The 23,386-nt window shown below is 38.2% G+C and overlaps 1 protein-coding gene and 1 long non-coding RNA gene across 20 annotated transcripts in view; one reads left to right on the top strand and one right to left on the bottom strand.

Moving 5' to 3' along the window:
* Positions 1-23,386, bottom strand: part of zeb2a (zinc finger E-box binding homeobox 2a) — a 271,323-nt gene that overhangs the window by 55,136 nt on the left and 192,801 nt on the right. For 16 of the 19 annotated variants that reach the window (XM_073911414.1, XM_073911424.1, XM_073911411.1 and 13 more), the window contains one exon: positions 5,343-5,473. In XM_073911414.1, the coding sequence (XP_073767515.1) occupies positions 5,343-5,466 (124 nt within the window). In that variant the 5' untranslated portion in view covers positions 5,467-5,473. Of the gene's footprint in view, positions 1-5,342; positions 5,673-6,741; positions 6,873-23,386 lie in introns of those variants that run through there. The other 3 variants (NM_001114551.2, NM_001135104.2, XM_073911409.1) reach the window with 2 other exon arrangements.
* Positions 5,787-22,561, top strand: LOC141376135 (uncharacterized). Its single transcript, XR_012385403.1, has 3 exons — positions 5,787-7,253; positions 16,045-20,322; positions 20,406-22,561. It is a non-coding gene; the product is annotated as an uncharacterized lncRNA (long non-coding RNA).

Here is a 23,386-nt window from a genome sequence, read left to right as displayed (position 1 = left end):
GACTGGCAGCAAGGCCACAGCCCATGGACACAGACTCTTTGGGCCTGTAATATAGATCTGGCATTAGGGCGGGAGCATTGTCAACAGAGTGGGCTTTAAGAGGCATTCACCCATACATGGGAGGTCTGGGCCCACAGATGTCATGACACCTTAATCCACCGATCCGTTATTGATTGTTCCATGTGTCTGTGACCTTGCTGGAGGTGTTGCACTAATCAAACGGGGCATGTCCATGTGAGTGTGTACGGTGTGCATGTGGGTTTTGCGATAAAGCATCCATATGTGTAGGCAAACATAAGTCAGACTTATGGGAGCGATTGACAGTGACTTAAAACTGTTGAGAAAATGTGAAAACAGAGGAGTTTAATGCACGAAAAACAACTTTTATCAGAAACAGCTATTATCAGTTTTTATGACATTCATATTCATAACAACATACACACACATCCCAGTTGGGTTCAACCTTAGTCCCATTCATTATCACCGGCGCTGTTGTTTCTGCTGCCTGCAGTGACATACCTCATTATTGACCTTGGTAAATCCTCGCTGTTTAGGCTAACGGCAATTCGGCGCCACAAAATGTCACAACGCTACTCTGCACTCACTCATGAAGAAAATGTGCACATGGTTAGTTAGGGGGAAGATGCACAACAAACTCTGTCAGTCACCTTGAACTGCAAACATACACGTCCACGGCCGAGCACCTTGAACAACAACAGATAACTTGTAAAGTGCAGCCTCTGACTCTGGAAACATTACACACTATCTTGAGCGCCATAGCTGGAGTGGGTGTTTTTGGCACTCTTTGGCCAACTACCCACACCCAACGTAGCAATGGTCTGCATAAAACAAGAGCTGTGGCATTTGAAGCTGTATCATCTAGTAGAGAGTGGGAGAGCAAGAAAAAAAGAGGAGGGAACAGACTCACTACTGTGAATTGCCCATTCCGGTTAGTCACAAGTGACACAGGACTAACGAAGCCTCCGGTGGTGTTCTCCTGTCCCTCTTAGCGGTGACAGATGTTAGGAGAACAGAGTCAGATAAAGCTCTCTGCACTAGCTTGGAGAAAGAAAAAAACTGGGGGATGGGCTTAATGTAGCTCAACTTGGAATAAAAACACCCCAGTTACGCCACGGTATACAGTTTCCTGCCACAAAGTATAAAGGAATCTAAGCATCTCCTAGCAAATATTCCAAAACATCACAAGCTGCTGTGGGAATCGGGCACATGCACTCTGACCACAATGCACTTCGTGTGGACGCTCCTGAGACAACTGCTCTACCTAGACCCATCTAATCTCACACGTCCAGAGAAGAAGTTTGAGGCACACAAAGGGGGCATGTCTCCACACTAATGTATGTTCCCTTGTCTTTGGCAGATAGCAGACTGCTTTAGCTTTAACCAGCCTCCCTGGGCCACCAGCATACAGCTTAATGCGATAATACGGCCGCCCGGTGAAGCATTAGGCCTTCTGCACCCCAGCAAACAAAGGACCCCCTCTTTCCAAGCAGGGTCCGTCCCCTCCCCAGTGTCCATAGGTGTTTGCTGAAGTAAATCGGCCTAAATCCTGCACAGCTTGGCCCAACTGAAAGGGGAGGGGACTTGAATGAAGGTGTACAGATAATCTCCTTTTCTTACAAACAAAAAAAAGTCGAGGGGGGAGGGAGCGAAACAGATAAAATTAAGAATTCATATCACATGGTGCATTTGAGTATTCTTACGTTCCCTCTTTCTCTTGGTATGCCTGTGGATTTGCATTTGTGATCCCTGACCTATTGAGGTACAGGGGGAAAAGCGAATGAAAGGCTAACACAATAATGGATGTCTTGTCTGTCAGTGAAAAGGCACAGGCGTTTGGCCCCTGACTGGATGTTTTGTCTCACTTCGTGAAAGCGATGGACTGCTAGAAAGTGTCGCTTCTGAGAGTGGCATCTGTCCCAACACCCATCCATAGATCTCTAAGGACCAACATCACGCTTCTCTTATCTCTGTATCTGGGTTGTTGGCTTATCTTGAATATGGCAGATGTATGAGAACGGCCACAAAACATTAGCAAAAGAAAAGAGTCTAAATGAGTGAGCTAAATTTAAGGGTGCAATTTTTGCTACAATGTGACAACATCAACAACTAACACCTATCATCTGTAACAACACTATAAAAATGAATGCCATGTAGTCTCAAGCACTTGTGATATTTTTTGGGGTCCATAAAACAATCTGTTGCTTGCCCCCTTGCTCCCCTCCTGTATACACAGGCTAACTTGTTTTCCCTCACTCCATTCTTGCTAACCTTATCAGTGTCACTTTTTTTGTCTCTCAAAGTCCCTCCCTATTCTCTCTCTCTCACTCTCTCTCTCTCCCCCGTCTGCAATTAGACCGTTAATAGTTCCAGACCGGCATCCAGTAACATTATCTAGCCATTAGTGAGGACCCTGTCCCTCGGCTGGGACAGCTGACCAGAGTGGGCAGCGTAACCAAGGCAGTTTAACAATCGCAAAGAGGCACCAAAGTTATGTCACACTACCTCTTTACCTCTAGTTCGTAATTTCCACCTTTTCTCTCCTCACTCGCTCACTCTCCCTTTCTCTCTTGCGCTCTTTTCATCTCTGGCTTTGGGATGCTGAAAGCGAGAGAGTGGCCTGGCGGCAGTGAAAGGGCTGAATTGTGATTAAGAAGGAGGAGAGGAGCTCCTTTTCTTTGTTCTGCCCTCGGGGGTGTTTACTGAGGGGGTGTGTGGTGGAGGAGGGAGTGAGTGAGGGAAAAAATAGAGAGAGAAAAAGAGAGAGAGAGAGAAAGAAGGAAAGGGGGTGGCTGAAACATGGCATAGAAGATATGAAAGGCATTCAGGTCAGCATAGATGATGGTACTGCTGGAGAGCTACTTGAGATTGGTGTGTGCATGTGTTCTAGGGAGCGAGACCTGTAATTGTAAATATGCGAATAAATAAATTTGATTTGATTCAATATTTTTTTAAAGGCGTATTTAGTAAGAAGTGGTTCAAGAAGTGGGGTGAAAGGTATCTGCTGCAGCTGCATTCACAATGGCCCGGTTGTGTGTGATACGTGCCAAAGACAGTACACTAGACACCCTGGTACTGCTGATTATAAGAGCATGCCAATGAGATGCCCCGATGACAAGCCATTGTCTTAGCGCTTTGTCTTGGTGAACCTGCTAGCCTCTTTATGCCATCCGAACAAATATCACACAATGTTCCTTTCATAGAAACAAGTGATTTAATCTGGTAACTGCAGTGACTCAATGCAATGACTTCGTACAAAGGCGTCTGATCATTTGTTTTAGCACTTAGAACTGAATTTAAATGAGCCAAAAAAAGACAGAATGAAACTTTAAATTTTAAAGTGACAGCTGTACTACATATAATGCCCGATAACAGGAAAAACAGACAATAATTAAAAACTGATGCACATGATTATCACAAGCTTACAGCGATCTGTCATTAAAGAGATGGTGGCACAACAACAGAACCAGGACAATCTATAGAACGCTACAACTTCTTGCGCCTCTGACAGTTTTGTCAAGCTGGCCCTCACAGCTGGATGTGACGTGCTGTGAAAAAAAGGGGGAGGTTGGGGGTGTGGGAGGGTAAATGACAACCACAACACAACTACAGCCAGAGAGCAGATCAAGTTTCACATAGGGCCTAATGTGACCTCCCATTGGGCCCTCGAAACAGTGGGGTGGGGCCGCGCTGCAAGGAGAAGACCTAAACTACAAACTATAAAATACATTTGAGTTTATTATTTAACAAATCTGTCATTTTAATATTCAGTATCACATTAAAATAGGGCAAAATGTCTATTCAGGTCGATAAGGCAATAAAAGTAAACAATCAAATTTATACAGTCAATAATAAATTATAATGAATCATTAAAAAAATAATAAGGTCTGCTGAATAATTTAACCTAATTATATGTAGGGTGAGGAGTGTCGATTTTCAACTGAAAAGTATCCAGCTGGTCAGTATTATTAATGTGTGTGTATTTTTTCCATCATTTGCATACATGCAATAACGGCCTGGTAAGACGATTCAAATGGTTTTTACTTATGTCCCATATAAGACTCAATTTAGCAATCGCTTGTTATGCATTATTTACAGTTTTACAATTTTGTTTCCTGCCATTAAAAAGGAAAGAAAAACTTAATTTTCCTCAAAAGTTTAAGAAGAGAACATTTTATATTTTTCCTTAGCAAATGTTTTCAAACAAAATCTGAAAACAATCCTAAACTCAACGATATGTGACTTTCAATAACAATCAAGAGAAATGCTGCTTGGCCGTTTCACTAATTTTTTGCCCGTATTAAAAAAGAGTTTTAACCCATCGACTTTATTCCATGTCACAGACTACACTCCGCGACAGGCTGCATTGATTTTCATAAAATCAATAGATCGCATTTAATAAAGTATCGAGGTCAAACATATAATAGGGTCCGGGAATATGTGTGTTTCCTCTGCACCCAAAATATCCAAAGCAACATTTACATTTATTTACATAATATAGCTTAATTATAACTTTTTAAAAATTACATTGCAACTTGATCAAATTAAAATGAATATTTTCCTCTTATGAAAAAAAAAATTAATAATAAAACAAAGACGAAACCGCGTGAGTGATAGTCCGAAAATGTTTGTGGATGAGTTTGTTTTTCTTTGTGTCTAAATGCTCCTCAGGCCAATACTATGGGCAGCAGGACTTTTCTTTTCGTCTTTTTTATTTAGGATCCCAACCAAAATATTCGCGGCTTCAATTGACATTACCTGTGCATTTTGATTCAGACCAAAAGTCATGACTAACAAGCCATAAGTCGTGTGACTATTTATAAATTAGGAAAGTGTCGAAAAGTGTCTAAAGACATAACCTGTATTCACACAGCAGAACTTCACTCTTTCACAACTTCACCAAAGACAGAAGTTCACAACAACTCTAAGGTGTAAAAGTTTGACAAACCACGCAAAACAACTTCAGCAAGTATTTAAAAGTATTTTAGGGCAGTATGTTGTGTCCAGCAGAAGACACGCGTTCGCGCACGCGCTCACACACACATAACGGTTTTGTGCTGTGAGATAATAGACGCTCACACATCTGAACTCTCCCTGTAACTCCTACTCTATTACAACTTAAATATTTCCACAGCAACAAAAACTCTTTAAATCAGCAGACTTCTGTCTGAAGCACACAAGTAAACACACTGTCGTTGAGTTTCCCGTACTCTTGTACACAGCGCTTCAGTTGACAACGCACAATCTCACCCAAATCTAACAGTGTTTTCAAGACGCGAGAACAAGCCGGAGACAAGTTTTTTCGACACGAGACACTTTCTTACCGTTCTTTCTCCTCGGATTGGCCTGTTTTCTCCTCTTACACCGGGGACCCTCCGCCATGATCTCCTGCTTCATTGATAAGAGTGGGTCAGATGGCAGCAGTCCGCATGGGCTCCGCTCCTTCATCCAAGATCTAGCAACCAACACACACACGGCAACAATTGGACTCTCAGGGCAGGAAGGAGGATGTGTGTCGCTCACAGGAGAGAGCAAATGATATTTGGGGGTAGAGTGACTGAGAAGTCCGAATGAAGTTATCCAGGAGGGTTTGTTTGGAGGGACCGTGAGCGTCCTGCGCGTCGTCTGATCTTTTGAAGTGTGTGTGTGAGTGTGTGTGTGTCTGTGTGTGATCGGACAGCAGCGCGTGAGTGCGCGAACGAAGGGGGACGGACACACCGACACCTTCAAGTCACCATAAAGCATGTGCTGTGCGTATAGAGCATTTCACACAATGCAAAGCAATGAAAGTTTTCTGCAACTTGTGTTTAGTGATGCTTGTGCCTCCTTTCTCTCTTTGCTTTAAGTTTTTATAGGCAGATCTTCCGAGCTACTTCGTGAGTGAGTATGATGGATGTAAATACAGGATTCATAATTTCTTCGCTGTCTGACTTTTACTGAATGACCAAATCTAATTAAGAACATTTACTTTTCTTCGGAATGTATATAAAATCGTTGCTGTTTTGCACATTTATAAAAGACGGTGTTAATTAAGATTGTATTGTAAATGTTCTTATTGCAATTATATTCTTAAAAGTACAAAACATTGCGTTTTGCGTTTGTGCAAATCTGATAAATTCTTGTCATAATTTTTACATTTAAAATCTGAAATATTTAGTTTATCCTAGTGTAAAAAATATGCAACACTGCGAAGACGAATTCTTAAAAATAACAATTGTAATCCAAGCATGATAAGCAAACAAATAAACAAGGCACATTACCCCTCTCGTCACAGTGATGTAAGTCTTGCAGGATTCGTGGATGCTGATGACAAAATTAAACTGTCTTCAAAATTCTTTTTTTATTTATGCATTGAAATCTGTTTGAATGTTTACTGTAAAACTATTAGTCAAGTACCTTGCATCTAAAATAGCCTAAATAAACTGATCAAAAAGATGTTCTTATATTGTTGTCTGTCGGGAATGCATTCGTTTATGAGATCCGCGTAAACATGCACTGATAAATGTAACGAGCAAAATCATCATCATCATCATCCTCATCATCATTCCTGCGTGAAGCTGCCGGTGTGTCAGCATCCGTGAGGCGCGCGCACCTTTCTCACCTGCGCCGGCTGAAGCCAAGTTGATTGCAATCTCACATTCAGGTGGGGATTTAAAAAAGTAAAATAAGGTGTATAAAAAGCATCCACGAGGACTCAAGTACACACGAAACAGGCTCACCTACCCGATTCTATATGAAAATTCCCCAAAGAGCCGGTTAGAGGGGAGGAAAACGCCACAGAGATGTTTGGAGCGCTGAGGAGGACTCTGCTCTATAATGAGGGACCGTTATTCCTGATGGACAGGTTTGGACTGATCTCTGTGAGCCACAACACGGAACAAACCTGAGGACGCACTGACGTGTTCCGCCTCTTCAGATGACATTTCTGCGCTCTCTCTTTTACTTTTGCGCTCCGAGACTCTGACACACACGCCACCTATCTTTACACGGCGGGATAGATGGAGAGACGCCGAAGTCGTCTGATGATGAACCAGATCAGGTGCTGCGCGCGTCTGTCGTTGGACAACTCAGGTGGGACTTTGGAAAGGTGAGGCGGTGGCGCGTTGGACACTCTATCCTGCAATCGGAACAGAGCAAAAAGGTTTGCACCACGAACATCGTCAGGACAGATGCTTTTATGGAAGAGGAGCTGAAAAGATGCACGAGAGGCTGCCGATGCTGCAGTGATCTGACAGGTAGCTCACCTGTGTGTGGTGTGTGCGCGCGCGCAGTTTCACCTGACATTTCATTGTACCTTTTTGTCTTGCGCGGTGATTGATGTCGCATTTCGGTACGCATGTCTCATGTATGATTCACTGTATAAAATAAGGGCTGTTTATGGGATAAACAGTGCAATTAAAAGTGATAGTTCTGAGACTTTATTTTGCGCACTTTAAACCAGAACTGATCGATTCGTCGCAGAAGGCGACCAAGAATCATTTAAACATTTAAGTATAACAACAAATGTAGCTTTTTTTCCTTTCAAACGTTTTTCCTCAACCATCTTCAATGCTTAATCTTTTATTTTAATGAAGCACTGCGGTTTATTAAAGGCGCTCTGATTAGTACAGCGTGAAGAAATTTACCCTCACTAAATTCATGCATTTGTTTTTGCATGGATTATAATTGACCAATAAAATGTCACTGCTGTTTGATGTACTCATTAAAGACCAATTGGATTTGACTAGAGGCGTTTATATTAATCAATACCTTTTATTTAAACAGCATTGCGCGCTTACATGGAAATTCCTCGTGCGCAGGGTGCATATAACAATAATAACAATATTAGCTATATTAATAATAATGATGATAATATTAAAAGTACATTTGTTTTGCAACATTTTATCGTTTTTTTCCTCATAAAACATAAGAACACTAGATATTGCGTAGACTCCTTCCCCTCTTCATGCTTTTTATTTTTATGAATGTGTGTTTGTGCCGCTGCTGAGTGTGGCGTGAAATTGGATCATAGTCGAGAGAATAAAACCCTAACCTAGAAATTTATTTGTGTCGATTAATTTTTTGTATTCTGAGACACTATGACCTATTTTTTTTCTTCTTTTTTTTTTTGGAGAAGTAAACGAAAGAATCGAGTGTAACAAGGACGGTGCTCAGCTAACCGTTCTGTGTGTGCTGTTGTGTCAATTGGCAGCAGAAGTTCTGCTGTATTACTCATTCACTTTGACTGGAATCAGCTCCCCTCGCGAGATTTCTCACTAATACATTCCTAGGATAAAACGGCATATATTCAATTCCTGATTCTCCAACTGCCATTCACAATGATAGAAACCAACGTGACCTCATATTCTTACGTTTCACCCACATATTTCTTTTCCCAAATGATCCCTTTGTCTCATTTATAACAAGATTCCTCTGCTCTCTCGCTCTCTTTCTCAGTCGTTTGCCCTGAATTTAGTTTTGTTAATTTGTTAGGATTTAATTATCACCACTAGTCTGATATTTGTTCTTGGCATCACAGGAAAAAAAGGAGGGGGGTCTTAAAAAATTAATACAAAAAGTCTTCTATTGATCAATCGTGAAATTTTGCTGAAAACTGAGCATTAACCGTGCACCGTTGAACCAGAGAAAACAAATCAAACTATCACAGTATTTACAGAGAGCAAAACATTTCAACACCTCCCGTTGCATCATCAGTCTGTGGGAGTTTATTGCTTTCAGAAAACAAGAGAGCAGAGAATTAAATCCTTCCTTCATTGTACACAGCATCACCAACAGGACATTTGACATGACATCAAATAACACTATCTCAGCATAGAGAAAAAAAGACAACAGAGTCAGCACTGAAGAACTAGTTAGGCCCTTTTACAGCACAAAAACCCAGCACATAGGCTGCTGACAAAATACCTGTGGGCGAGAGATGAAAAGAAGGAAGTTTTGCCACATCATACAGCACCATTTGCCCCTTACAGACCTGACTGACACAGTTTAGTCTAGGCGAAAAGAGTTCAAATTCAGCAAATTCGTGGAAATATAAAAGAGAACTGAGAGAATGAGTCAACAAAAACCTGAGGAAAGGTTTACCATACTGTGACCATGTGAGTTTCTAGTCACCTCCCCGGCAAACCAACACACACACACACACACACACATTATTGCCTAAGTGCATCTTGCAACACTGCAAGACACACAATCTGTGTATTAACTGCCCATCAAAGTAAAAAACAAAAAAATGTCCCCATTTTATTAGCATTCCCTGTGTGTTGCAAACAATCACTTGGGAATATTAAACTTACACTTATTCTTTCATGACACCTTCTGTATGATGCCTATGATTGCTCCATCACGCTGCACCCCTTCAATGTCATCTGTTTCTACGAATACTGCATATCAGGCTTTATGATTAAAATGCATGTTTATTTGCTTGCACTTGTTTTGTGCAATTCATTTATAGTTTTTTCCTCTCCGATTAAGAACAAAACTATAATCTGAACACCAGGGTGAACCCACCACCCACCTAAATGCTGCATTTTAATAATAATATGTGTGTTGCAAACTGCTATGCAAATATTGGACTCAACTTTTTTCCCCACAAAACATATGATGCCTTTTACTCTATATTTTATAAGGCCTATAGAGAATACATTTGAACCTTCTTATTGATTTGTTGGTTTGCTTCTTTAAAAGTGGAACAGAAGTACTCACTGTCTAAGGTTTTAAATATTTGCCGTAAAGTATTAGAAGGAAAAGTGTCAGATTTATCCTATTTGTATGAAATCCAGGTGTTAAACAAAGCCCATCAGATTACATCTGAAATATCCCATCCTCTTTTTGATTCATTTCAAATCCTTCCCTCAGGATCTCTGTATAGGGTCCCTCTAGGCGAAGACCAGCAGATTTAAATTTTCATTTAATTCTTGTGCGATTGATTTGCTAAATTTTAAGGGAAAAGGTATGCTGTTTTTAGTACTATTAATGTTGTTTTATGTTTGTCTTAAGTGTGTGTTGTAACATGTGTTGTAAATCTATTACGCTGCAGAACAAATAACCCCAAAAGAGGACAATAAAGTTTACAGTAACACTATATTTTCAATGTCACAACATTTTCTTTATATTTTCATTGTTGCTCTGCTTAATTAGTCTACATCCCTATCATGTTATGTGGTTTCATGAATGAATCTAACTTTATAAAAATAAGCTTTAGCATTTCTATGTACTAGCACTTGTTTTGTGTAATATAATTGATCAAAAGTAGCCTTATTTTCAGTAACACTTCGAGTTTAATGCACTTATTCTAATTACCAATAAGTATGCTTAATTACATACAACTTACCTTATCCCTTATCATAACCCTAGAATATAGTACATTTATTTAATGTCTAGTCTGTTGTTAAATAGTTACACTGTAAAAAGGACACCTTAAAGTAGTGTAACCTTATTTTCTTTCATATTAAGAACAAAACTGCTTCAAAGCTTCTTCTGCAACACCTACGATGCCGATTTGCCCTATATTTTCAATGTCACAATAATTTCCCCATATTTTCATTGTTGCTTTGCCCCATCAATCTATATAAAAAGTTGCAGCGTTTCCATGTACTAGCACATGGTTTACAGTAAAAAAATGATTATGATTATTTTGTTTCAGATTAAGATAAAAACCCTATTACCTGCAGTCTCTAGGGTAAAAAACAATATTTCCCCTCTCGAAAAACATAAATTTTATTAACATTACTAATGTGTTGCAAACAACTACGTGGGAATTTTGAACTGAAACGTCTTATACTGAAACTTTATCCACGACACCTACGATGCTGATCTGTTCTATATCTTCAATGTTATGATAATTTCCCCATATTTTCATTGTCGCTCCGCCCCATCAATCTGCAACACTTCCACATTATGTGGTTCCATGAATAAATCCAACTTTACGGCTGAAAAAAAGTTGCAGCATTTCTAAGAATTGCGTTGTTTCAGCTCATTTTAAGTAAGTAGTTGGAACAAGCAGCAAAAAAAAAAGTTTTTTTAGTGTGTATAAACTGCAATTCAGGGTGAAAAACAATATTTCCCCGACAAATTATGCATTTTATTAACATTCCTTATGTGTTGCAAACAATACATTGGGATTTTGAACTCAAACTTCTTAAACTGAAACTTCATCCATGACGCTGATCTGTTCTATATATTTTTAATGTGATGATAATTTCCCCATACACAGTAAAAAGTGATTAGTTACTTAAAGCAAGTAAACCAATTGCCTTAAAAGCAACAAGTTGACTTTACATAATGTATGTAAAACTATTGTCACTTTTTTTTAGTAAAAGTAAACTAATCACATTTTTTTCCAATACAATTTCCTTTATTATATTAGTTTTTTCCCCAGCTTTTCTGTATCTAGCAAAATGACATACATTAAATTAAATCTGCTCTTCCAGACACTAGTGTGTATTCTAAATTGAATAGAGGCTATAATTATAGATTTTATAGACTTGTGTAATAAGGCACAAAATATGCAATATTTTGATAATTACAGTAATAATTTAAAAATGGACATGGTAAAATAGTCTGACACTGTAAAAAGGAAGTACAATTAGCATAATAATAAAAAATGAGTGATCTGTTCCATGTTGTAATGGGTGTACTTTATTTTTGAAAAGTCAACTTGTTACTTTTAAGGCAATTGGTTTACCTGCTTTAAGTAACTAATCACTTTTTACAGTGTGTTTTCATTGTTGCTCTGCCCTATCAACCTGCAACACTTCCACATCATGTGGGTATAAATCCGACTTTACGGCTAAACAAAGTTGCAGCATTTCTATGAAATAGAACATGGTTTGTGTAACTTAATTACAGTCAAAATGATGATGATGATGATGATTGTTATTATTATTTTCTTTCAGCTTAAGATCATATTTGCACTGTCAAAAATACTGGGTTCCACACAATTTCTTGTTGTCCCAACACAAACTGATTAAGTTAACGTAATTGTTTTTACAAACTTAAATGGATTGAACTTAAACAATTAGGTTGTCCCCCAAAACACTCAAGAACTGTGGAGATTTAGCTCCTTTTAAATAAGTAGTTGGAACAAGCAGCAAAAAAAATTTTTGAGTGTGCACTGTAAATAAATGTACACAATTCATTCATGTTGTTCACAACACAACACAATTTGATTGAGTTAACAAATTTAAGTGGACTGAACTTAAAACAGTTTAGCTGTCCCTAAAAAAATTTCACGAATTGTGTTGTTTTTGCTCATTTTAAGTAAGTAGTTGGAACAAGCAGCAAAAATTGTTTGAGTGCGTATAAACTGCACTCCAGGGTAAAAAATAACATTTCCCCCCCACAAATTATGCATTTTATTAACATTCCATATGTGTTGCAAACAAATACAATTTTGTACTTAAACATCTTATACTGAAACTTCATCCACAACATCTACGACACTGATATGTTTCATGAATAAATCTGAATTCACGGCTAAAAAAGTTGCAGCATCTCTAAAAAGTAGAATATGGTTTGTGTAATTCAATTACAGTCAAAATGATAATGACGATGATGATTGTAATTATTATTACTTTCTTTCAGATTAAGATCTTTATTGCACTGTAAAAATACTGGGTTCCACACAGTTTATTCATGTTGTCCCAACACAAAGCAATTAAGGTAACATAGTTGTTGTTTTAAAAACTTAAGTGGATTTAACTTAAATAAATAAGTTGACCCTAAAAAACACTTAAGAACTGTGGTGATGTTCCACACAAATTCATTCATGTTGTTCAAACACAAATTGATTAAGTTAACAAATTTAAGTGGATTGAACATAAAACGATTAAGCTGTCCCAAAAAAAATCTCAAGAATTGTGTTGTTTCAACTCATTTTAAGTAGTTGGAACAAGCATGCAGCAAAACTCCTTATTGAGCATGTAAAACTACACTTCAGGGTGAACAAACAATATTTCTCGCCACAACTGATGCCTTATATTAACATTCCATTTGTGTTGCAAACAACTACTTGGGAATTTTGAACTCAAACTTCTTGCACGACACCTACAATGTCGCTCTGCCCCATATTTTCATTGTCACAGTTCTCCCCCCCAATCAAGCTGCAACCCTTCCACCCCCTCAGTGTCTGGACCGCTGTACGTCTCAGGACAATGGCTGTCTGCATGGGGCGAGGGTCTTGCTCGGCCTATTGTCAGTTTAAGCATGGGGAGGCCGTAGGTGCAGGTCAATGGAGACGGGGGCCCTTGATGTGCACGCAGACGGTCACAAACATCCCTCCCCTGCGTCCCACAAGCATGACCTAATCCAGCTACAGCCGCTGTCAACATAAACACATGACTAATCTGAGTGCATCTATGGCAATAATACCGGTCTAAGTGGAAAAGAGTAGAGTGGGGGAGAGCCGTGGTCTAATCCAGTGTGGGGGGAAAAAAGTACAGATTAATAATAGACCTTGGAAATATAACACTATTTTGGGGAGGGGAGGTCAGGGCTTGGTTTCACCTAAAATTGAGTGAGTGATATGCAGGGGCATATGGTTGCTCTATCAGCTTACAAAATAAAGGAGGATTAGTGCTTTTGGATGAGGTTCTGTGACGTGATTACACTCGTGTCTTGGAAAGGACTTTGTTGTAAGGGGCTATTAATTGTGCAGCGATCTTTATTGCATTTGTCAGCAGCAAGTCTTGTTTAAATAACTTCAGGGTCTTGTAAAAAGGTGTATTTTTTTGTATTGCTGAATTCATCGTGAATGTTACAGTGTGTGCAACAGGACGATGACCTCATGACCCTCTCTGAAAAACACATCAGGACCGCACAGATGGGAGGCACACCTTAGCCCCTGTATGATTCACTTTCATTCTGATTACTGCTTTAATATGGTGCAACAGCTCTTTTCCTGCTCAGGTTCCTGTTTAGAGGCCTTCCTGTAAATGTCATGTGTTTCCATGAATAAATCAGACTTTATGACTACACGGTTGCAGCATTTCTGTGTACTGGCGCAACATTTTGTGTAATTTATTTGTACTGTCAGAATTACTATTTTATTTGTTTGTTTATGAGAAGAAAACATTTTTTATTGTTATAATGGCTTGAGAGAAAATGTATTCCTCGTTAAACAAACAAAACTGATTAATTGTGAAAACTTTAAATGCGAAAGTTGACATCAAAGTTAAAATAAAGGGAAAAGTCTTTTGATGTGAATAAAAAAAATATATAAAGAGTTAAACAGTCACACTGCCAGATGCAGTCACAATTGGAAGGTGTAATGTCTTAATCTGCTTTATACTTCTGCGTCAAGCGCACGGCTATGCTACAGCGCAGCCTATGCATGGACGCATAGCCCTCGCCATGGCCGTTGGCGTCGCTGACCTAAAAATGTAACGCGAGCTCCGTGATTGGTCAGCTTGGTAGCTTTGACAAGTGTGGGAGGGACTGAGAGCCGCGCGAGCCCGATTAACCGAGTGTTTAAAATGTGGAGTCCCGTGAAGGAGCTCTGGATGGAAAACTTTGTTTTGTGTTTACCTCATGGTTAAAGTTGAGCGAGTTTGAACCACTTGTACATTAAGGAAGCATTTAGAAAAAACAAAACACCAGCAAAGAAACTTAGCACAGAGGAGCATAAACACCTCACTGCCAACTAGCGTTTCGAAAGTGTTATTGCAGAGCAACAGAAACAGTGCCCAGAAGTATGAATGCACAGCTACGTGCGTTGCATGCGCCGTGGGTCACGCCGATCACTTGATGCAGAAGTATAAACAAGGCTTTAATTATGAAATTGTTGTAGTTATAAAACAATGGTTATGAATTAATTTATTTACTATATTTTGGTTTAATTTTGTTCGAAGTAGAAAAAAATAGGTAACTGGGAACATTTTACTACGACAAATAGACAATTTTCAGCATATAAAGACAAAATGTGATCAAAAGTCAATTGCTTATTTATTTATTTATTTATTTATTTATTTATCTATTTTATTTTATAAATTTTTATGAGCCACAATTTTTTTTAAGTTTTACAATGTTAATTTATTAAAAACAATGTCAAAATTATGCTATTTTAATTTATATAATATAAACATTATAATTATAATATGTGAAATTTTGAAATGAGAATAATTTCACAGTTATATTAAAAACCCTGCAATTAAGTTCCATTTCCCCTAAACCATTCAAATTAATGTTAGACAACACAATCAATCAATCAATCAAATAATTAATTAAATTGCGACACAGTGGCTTAATGGTTAGTACTGTTGCCTCACAGCTAGAAGGTTGCTTGTTCGAGTCCTGGCTGGGCCAGTTAGCATTTCTGTGTGGAGTATGCAGGTTCTTAAGCAACCAAGAAACAGAAATGTGCGCACATCTAGGAATCTCAAAGACAGGTGCTCAATCAAAAACAAACTCAGTAGCAAAAGATTAAAAGAGAATCGGCACATTGCCACTTTAGCTCTCAAAAAAAAATGTATGTCACAACGTTTCGACCAACATGGTCTTCATCTTCCCCCTGACATTAAACTTTATTGAGAGCTAAAGTGGCAGTGTGCCGATTTGATTTTTGATCTTTTGCTACTGAGTTTGCATGTTCTCCCGGTGTTTGCATGGGTTTCCTCAGGGTGTCCAAAGATATGCTCTATAGGTTAGTTGAAAAAACTAAAAGGACAAGTGTGAATGAGTGTGTATGGGGGTTTTTCAGTGCTGGGTTGCAGCATATGTAAAACATATGCTGGATAAGTTGGTGGATCATTTCACTGTGGTGACCCCTGATAAATAAAAACACTAAGCCGAAGGAAAATTAATGAATAATTAATAAAAAAGTTGCATCTATTAGATGCTTATAAGATGCATGCTGAATGGCTTTCAATAAAAACAAATGCAAAAAATTTTTTTTCAGATCAACAGATTATTAGAATTATTATTGATTTTTTTTATTGTGTAATTTCTGTTACACAAATTACTACACTACACTTGATTACTAACTCAGCATTATACCTTATCCTCTAGTGCTTGTTCTGTTTTTCCCCATAGAGCCTGAGATTTGGACCCCCCACAGCCGTCCGGATTTGGACCCCCCAGCACGCACAGGAGTCTGATGGAGCGGGTTAAGCCAAATGATACATTTTTACTTGCCTGCGCCTCACTACGACTGCTGTAATTCCACCCATCCCCATCCATCCATCCATCTATCCCACCATCCATCCCTCCCTCCCTCCTCCTCTAATACATCTTCAGATTAAGGTAGACCAAATGTCACCACTGGAGATTACCGTACCTAGTAAGCTATTAACATTTATGGCCCGCCGAGGGATTAGTATACCTAGCTGGCTATTAGAGTCAGAGGTCCGGCGGTGACTAATGTGAGTGTCACGAGCAAATGCAGCGCAGTCTGGGCTGAAACCCAAACTTCAACACCTGTCAGGAGTCAAGGGTGTTTGCTATGCCTCCACACACACCTGTTGTGGGTCTATCAAACCGTGGGGCCCGCGTGATTCGTGCCAGGTGGTGACATTCAGATGCACGTTTACACACACACAGGCATGCATGCAGACGCACACTCACATGCACAATCATGAGCTCCCTGACAGGATGCCTAACATAAGCTGTATCAGTAAATCCCTGCCACAAACACACCTACGCTCCGTTTTTTTTTTTTTCTTGGCAGACGATGTGTGTGGAACTTGGGTGGAACAACACTTTATTTTTTACTACCAGAGATGTTACTTTTAAAATGGCCTAATTAAATTAAATTATTATATATACACTTCCTGACAAAACTTGTTGTCGATCACAGTTGTAAGATCAACAAATTATAACTTGACTTCTTGTTGATCACTTGGAAAAGTTGTAGAAGGTAGATTTTTCTGATGAATCATCTGTGGAACTGCATCCTAATCATCACAAATACTGCAGAAGATCTATTAGAACTCGCATAGACCCAAGATTCTCATAGAAATCAGTCAAGTTTGGTGAAAGAAAAATAATGGTTTGGGGTTACATTCAGTATGGGGTGTGCAAACGATCTGCAGAGTAAATGGCAACATCAACAGCCTGAGGTATTGAGACATTTGTGCTGCCCATTACATTACAAATCACAGGAGAGGGCAAATTCTTCAGCAGGATAGCACTCCTTTTCATACTTCAGCCTCCACATCAAAGTTCCTGAAAGCAAAAAAGGTCAAGGTGCTCCAGGATTGGCCAGCCCAGTTACCAGACATGAACATTATTGAGCATGTCTGGAATAAGATGGAGGAGGAGACATTTAAGATGAATCCAAAGAATCTTGATGAATTCTGGGAGTCCTGCAAGAACGCTTTCTTTGCCATTCTAGATGACTTCATTATTAAGTTATTTGAGGCATTGCAGAGATGTAGTGCAGTCGTTCAAGCTCATGGGAGTCATATACAAAATATGAATTTTTTTTCCACTGCACCATGACTTTATATTCTATACTGTACATTATTTCTGTTAAATTACAAGACTTTTGTCTACGCAAAATCAGACCTTCCTTTCCAATTAAATAATTATAAATCAAGGCATGATCATATTTTATTTTTGTAAAATAAGTGTAATCTAGAGGCCTTTGCCATTAAGCCACTTCTGATACCAAATGATCAACTAGAAGTCAAGTTATTTTTTGTGGTGTGGTCGGTGCCAGTGGTGTAGTGGTTAGTGCGTCGACACATGCACTCAGGTGCTTGAGGCAACCCGGGTTCGATTCCGCCTCGCGGTCCTATGCCGATCCTTCCCCTCGCTCTGCTCCCCATGCTTTCCTGTCAATACTCTCTACTGTCCTTTTTTAATAGCTAAAAAAGTTATTATTTGTGGTTCCTAAAACTTGGATAGATGACAAGACGTTTGTCAGGCAGTGTATGGTTGATCTGTTAATTTAAGTCGTGCTGTTTTAGTTTTTGATAATGAATAAGTGATCCGAATGAATTAATCAAATTTCTAAATGAAAAACTAAGATACTAATTAAAAAATATCAGTTTCTTCGGATTTATGATTTATAGTAATGTGTTGATTTGTATTTCATTTTGTTAACTATTGATGATATTTCTTCAAAATTTAAAACCCAAATAGTCAATTAGAGCTATTTCTTTTTGTATAAAATAACAAAAACTCAGACATGTTTATATCTGAATGTTCTCAGACATGTTTATATTGATATTTATGATATTTTTTGACAAAACAATACTAATGTTGTAACTTCAGAGGAGAAGAAACATATGTTTGGTAAAAATAATATTCCCCAATCACAAGAAACGAAAGCATCTGTTATTCTCACCGAGCATAATTGTTTTGGAGAATAAAAAATGCTCGAAAATGACATTTGTTTGAAATTTGAAAGAATGTTTCATCCAGACAAACTGAGAGTTTTCAAGCAGTCTCTAATAAAAGATGAATATATATATACTGTGGTAACTTAAAAGGTCAAAATTTAAATCGTGTTTCCTGTATTAAAATCAAATGCACTCTCCCATAATAGAGAAAATCTCAAATACGAATAACGCACAAGGTGCAAGGCAACAACAAAGTGATGCTACAAACCACAAGGAGGCTGGTCTAGACACAGATACCACAAGGTCTTCTGACTAAGGAACAACAAGAGAATCATGATCATTCTTGATGAGTCGAAGGATGACAAAAGTTATTGCAGTTTCCTGGAAGAAATAAATACGCATAAAATTACTGCTGTAAGTACTATTGTTAATTCATGAACTTAATTCCAGTATAATAACACTTATTTAGGAATAATGATGGTATATTTATGCAAAGCAGTTTTCATTGAGACACATTTTTGCAAATAAAAAAACATGTTATTATGTCATAATGGCATCCATTAGGGAAATTATCATCAAATATCTGAAAGACAAAAGAGAGTTTAGGGCATCTTCATTCTGATAAATAAAAATTAGTTACAATATGCAACAGATGCCTTTGTTCTTTGTTAAGAACACATCAACAGGTTGTGAAAGTTTAATACATCGCATGTATCACTGCTGCAATAAAGATGAAAGAATGCACAAATATAATAACTAACAAAATGCTTAAATAAATGATAAAGGGGAAGGTATAATTAGCAGTGCAAAGATAAAAAACACAGGAAGTTAAACATAGATCATAGTGTAACCTGCAGAGACAGTGCTTGAGCAAAGGTAAATGTGCTGAAGGTAAAAGTGCTGAAATGTGCATGAAAGATCATAATCGTGTGGAAAAGGTAATGAAACCTCTTACTGGAAAATATGCACTGGTGGTTGATACAGTTGAAGGGACACTATAATTATGAAGAATCTGTAGCTTTTAATTGTATTAAAACGTCCATGAACTTGAGTAGGGGTCAACAATATTGTTGAGTTGTTTTATATTAATATCTGGGCCATTCTAGCATTACGAAACAATAAAGTCTATTTAAATGTCAACGGTAACACTTCATTTTGAATTATTCCCTTTAGATACGGTGTTGACTAAGTAACTTTGTAACTACTTGTTAGTTAGTATTCAGAGTAGACTGCCTAATATTGGCTAACATTTTATTTTGATGATCCATAAAATTAAACAGATATTCAACTGACTATAAATATTTTTTTCTAGGGTGTCAGCTTATTTAACTAATCCTAACCCTAAATCTAACAGTCAACTAATACTCTAATAAGATGTAGAGGGGCATGTCAAAACAAAGTATTATACATGAACACTCACCAGCACACTTTATTAAGTACACTTTACTAGTACTCCCTTTTGCCATTATAACTGCCTTAATCCTTCGTGGCATAGATTCCACAAGGTACTGTAAATATTCCTCAGAGATTTTGATTCATATTGACATGATAGCATCACGCAGTTGCTGCAGATTTTTTAGCTGTACATCCATGATGCGAATCTCCCATTCGATCACATCCCAAAGGTGCTCTATTGGATTGAATTCTGGTGACTGTGGAGGCCAATTGAGTACAGTGAACTCATTGTCATGTTCAAGAAAGCAGTCTGAGATGGTTTGAGCTTTATGACATGGCACCTTACCCTGCTGGAAAGAGCCATCAGAAGATAGGTACACTGACTGTAGTCATAAAGGGATGGACAAGGTCAGCAACAATATTTATGTAGGCTGTGGTGTTGATACAATGCTCAATTGGTATTAATGGGCCCAAAGTGTGCCATGAAAATATCCCCCACACCATTACAACACCACTAGCACCCTGAATCGTTGATACAAGGCAGGATGTATCCATGCTTTCATGTTGTTCATGCCAAATTCTGACCCTACCATCCGAATGTCGCAGAAGAAGTCAAGACTCATCAGACCAGGCAACGTTTTTCCAATCTTCTATTGTTCAATTCGGCTGAGCTTGTGTGAATTGTAGCCTCAGTTTCTTGTTCTTAGCTCACAGGTGTGACACCCGATGTGGTCTTCTGCTGCTGTAGCCCATCTGCCTCGAGGTTGGACCTGTTGTGCATTTAGAAATGCTCTTCTGCATATCTCAGTTCTAACGAGTGGTTTTGCGAGTTACTGTTGCTTTTCTATCAGCTCGAACCAGTCTGACCATTTTCCTCTGACCCCTGGCATCAACAAGGCATTTGTGCCCAAAACTTCAGCTCAATGGATATTTTCTCTTTTTCAGGCCATTCTCTGTAAACCCTAGAGATGGTTGAGCGTTAAAATCCCAGATCAGCAGTTTCTGAAATACTCAGACCAGCCAGTCTGGCACCAACAACCATGCCACATTCAAAGACACTTAAATCACCTTTATTCCTCATTCTGATACTCAGTTTGAACTGCAGGAAATCATCTTGACCATGTCTACATGCCTAAATGCATTGAGTTGCTGCCATGTGATTGCCTCATAAGAAATTTTCATTAACGAGCAGTTGGACAGTTGTACCTAATAAAGTGGCCGGTGAATGTATATATAGTTAGAATTCACAATATACTTTTTGGTAACACTATAGTTTAATGACTAATTCTCACACTCAAAAAAATGTTTTGCTGCTTGTTCAACAACTTATTTAAAATGAGCTGAAACAACCCAATTCTTGAGATTTTTTGTGGACCAAATTGTTTTATGTCCAGTACACTTAAATTTGGTAAGTTAATCAATTTGTGTTGAAAACATAAATGAATTGTGTGGAACCCTACATTTTCTTACATTGGACTATTAAATAGTGACTTATTATCTGCCTATTTCAAAGATATTGACTTTTTATTAGTACTTACAAAGTACATATTCTGCATGATCTTATTCTACATCCCTAATCCTACCTACCACCTTAATAACAGCTTAATATTATGAGTTTAATAAAGCGAAATTCATAGTTCATGGTTTATTATAGTGAAAATGGTATCTTGACAACTGTGACCCACTTTTCTTTAACATACACACATAATTCTAGGTAAGAAACCATACATACACTTTGCTTTCATATTTTGCAGTGACAACACATAACAAAACTCCAATCATTGCAAAAGCGAGAAAAAAGCAGAAGGCGATCCTCAATTTGCACTTTGAACCATCTTTGAAACGTTTCTTGAAAGTTACAGTAGTCGTCAACCTCAGGGGAAGACATTATGACTGAGGATTGAGAAATTACCATTCATTTCACACTCATATTTAAAAAGCAATTCCTCTTTTAAGATGGAATAACAAAGTTACAAAGCCAATCCAAATGAAGTTCAGCCAATGCCGCTGTCGGTTAAAGGACAGAGGTAAAGACGGTTGAGAGAGGAAATATTCAAGTAATATCACTCGAAGTGACAGAGAAGCCACAATGAGCTGAGAATCGTAATCAATGGAGCCCAGAGTGATGTGTCGAGCTCCTGTCAGCCAAACAAAGAGACAGGCTGTCAGGTCAGGGCTAAATTTACTCTACACTGGTCTCTGGTGTTTCCTCAGGCCTGTCATTGCTGCCCTCAGGTTTGCCGATAAAGAAGGCCGGATGCTCAAGTGTCTTGACAAGACTGACAAAGCATAAGAACTGTAAATTGTGGCGCATTTGTATGTGTGTGGACAGCGTTGGAGTCCCTGAGCTCGAAGGAAGAATGATACAGGAAATCTGCTCGCTCCAGATGTACTGAAAGAGCGTGGAAAGCCATTTGTCCTTCCAAACACACATTTGCAAAGTTATTTCCAAGCACCGCTGAGACTGTGAGCACCTGTGATAGATACACTGATACAAACACACCGCTTGATTGCCTCCAGATTTAGTTGTTGTCGCTTAAAGAGACAGTTGACCAACAAATGATAATTCTCTCATCGTTTATACATCCTGATATTGTTTCAGTGTTTTGGAAGCCAAAAGACCATATTTTAAATAATAATGTCTCAGTGTTTTTGTCCATATAGTACAGAAAAGACATCCTACAATTTATTGAGATTTTATAAATTGTTTCTGTTCAACATTAGGTTGACAATAGTATTTATAGTGAAAGTGAATGGGATTCTGTAACATATTAAGAACCACTCAAAATATCCTGTTTTGTGTTCAGTTGAAAACAGCAAACTCATCTAGGCTTGGAAAAACAAAGCAAATAAATCAGGACAAAATTGCCATATTTCAAGTCAACGGTCCCTTCAAGATCTGAAACACACTATGTAAGAAGTATATACAGTCATTAGATATAGTTATTAATAATTTCCTAATTCATAATAATATTCATAATTATTTCAAAATTTATTTACCCTTATTCACTGCATTATTTATTTCTATCCCTGTGCAGTAAAACGTTTTGACACCTCTGATGTAAAACATATTCTTTTATGATCAGTTTTCTATTTCAGTTCAACTACTGTCATAGCAGAGCAACAGTCTGAAACAAAAACCCTGCTGAGAAATTTAGTTAAAGACGACATGTTTATAGCTAGCCACCTGAATAATAACACATGTGGCTTAAAGGCAAACGCATCTGAAAGTAACCCTATCGCCCCAGTTGAGCATTTAGATTTGCAACAGCCTCATCAAAACCAATAATTCACAAAACTTACAACCTATACACTATATTTCTATAACTAAAGCATATCCCAAAAGCAAACAAGCAATTCAAAGGTGAAGTAAGTTCAAACACGGCTTCCTGTATGATTTCAAATCACATTCTCCTTCATTTCTCTCTCTCTGTTACACAAATGGTCACACTTTAGTTTAGGAGCCAAATCATTCTAACTCATCGGTTCTATATCCTGGTGTCTGCGACCCCCCACTCTGCACATTTTTCTTGGCTGTATCCAAGTTTGGCACCCTATACCATCATTCATTATTAACTTAATGGAGTGAATGAAAACTATTGCATGAATCTGAGAACATCGGTGCATTGGAAGGGATGTTGTTTGGTTTGTGCTATTCTAGGATGCGTTTTCAAAACAACAACGTAACTTATGTA

The sequence above is a fragment of the Danio rerio genome, chromosome 9 (assembly GCF_049306965.1).
Source record: "Danio rerio strain Tuebingen ecotype United States chromosome 9, GRCz12tu, whole genome shotgun sequence".
In the NCBI taxonomy this organism is placed as follows: Eukaryota; Metazoa; Chordata; class Actinopteri; order Cypriniformes; family Danionidae; genus Danio; species Danio rerio.
The sequence above is the reverse complement of the archived record's forward strand: the minus strand, read 5'-3'. Positions and strand labels throughout refer to the sequence as shown.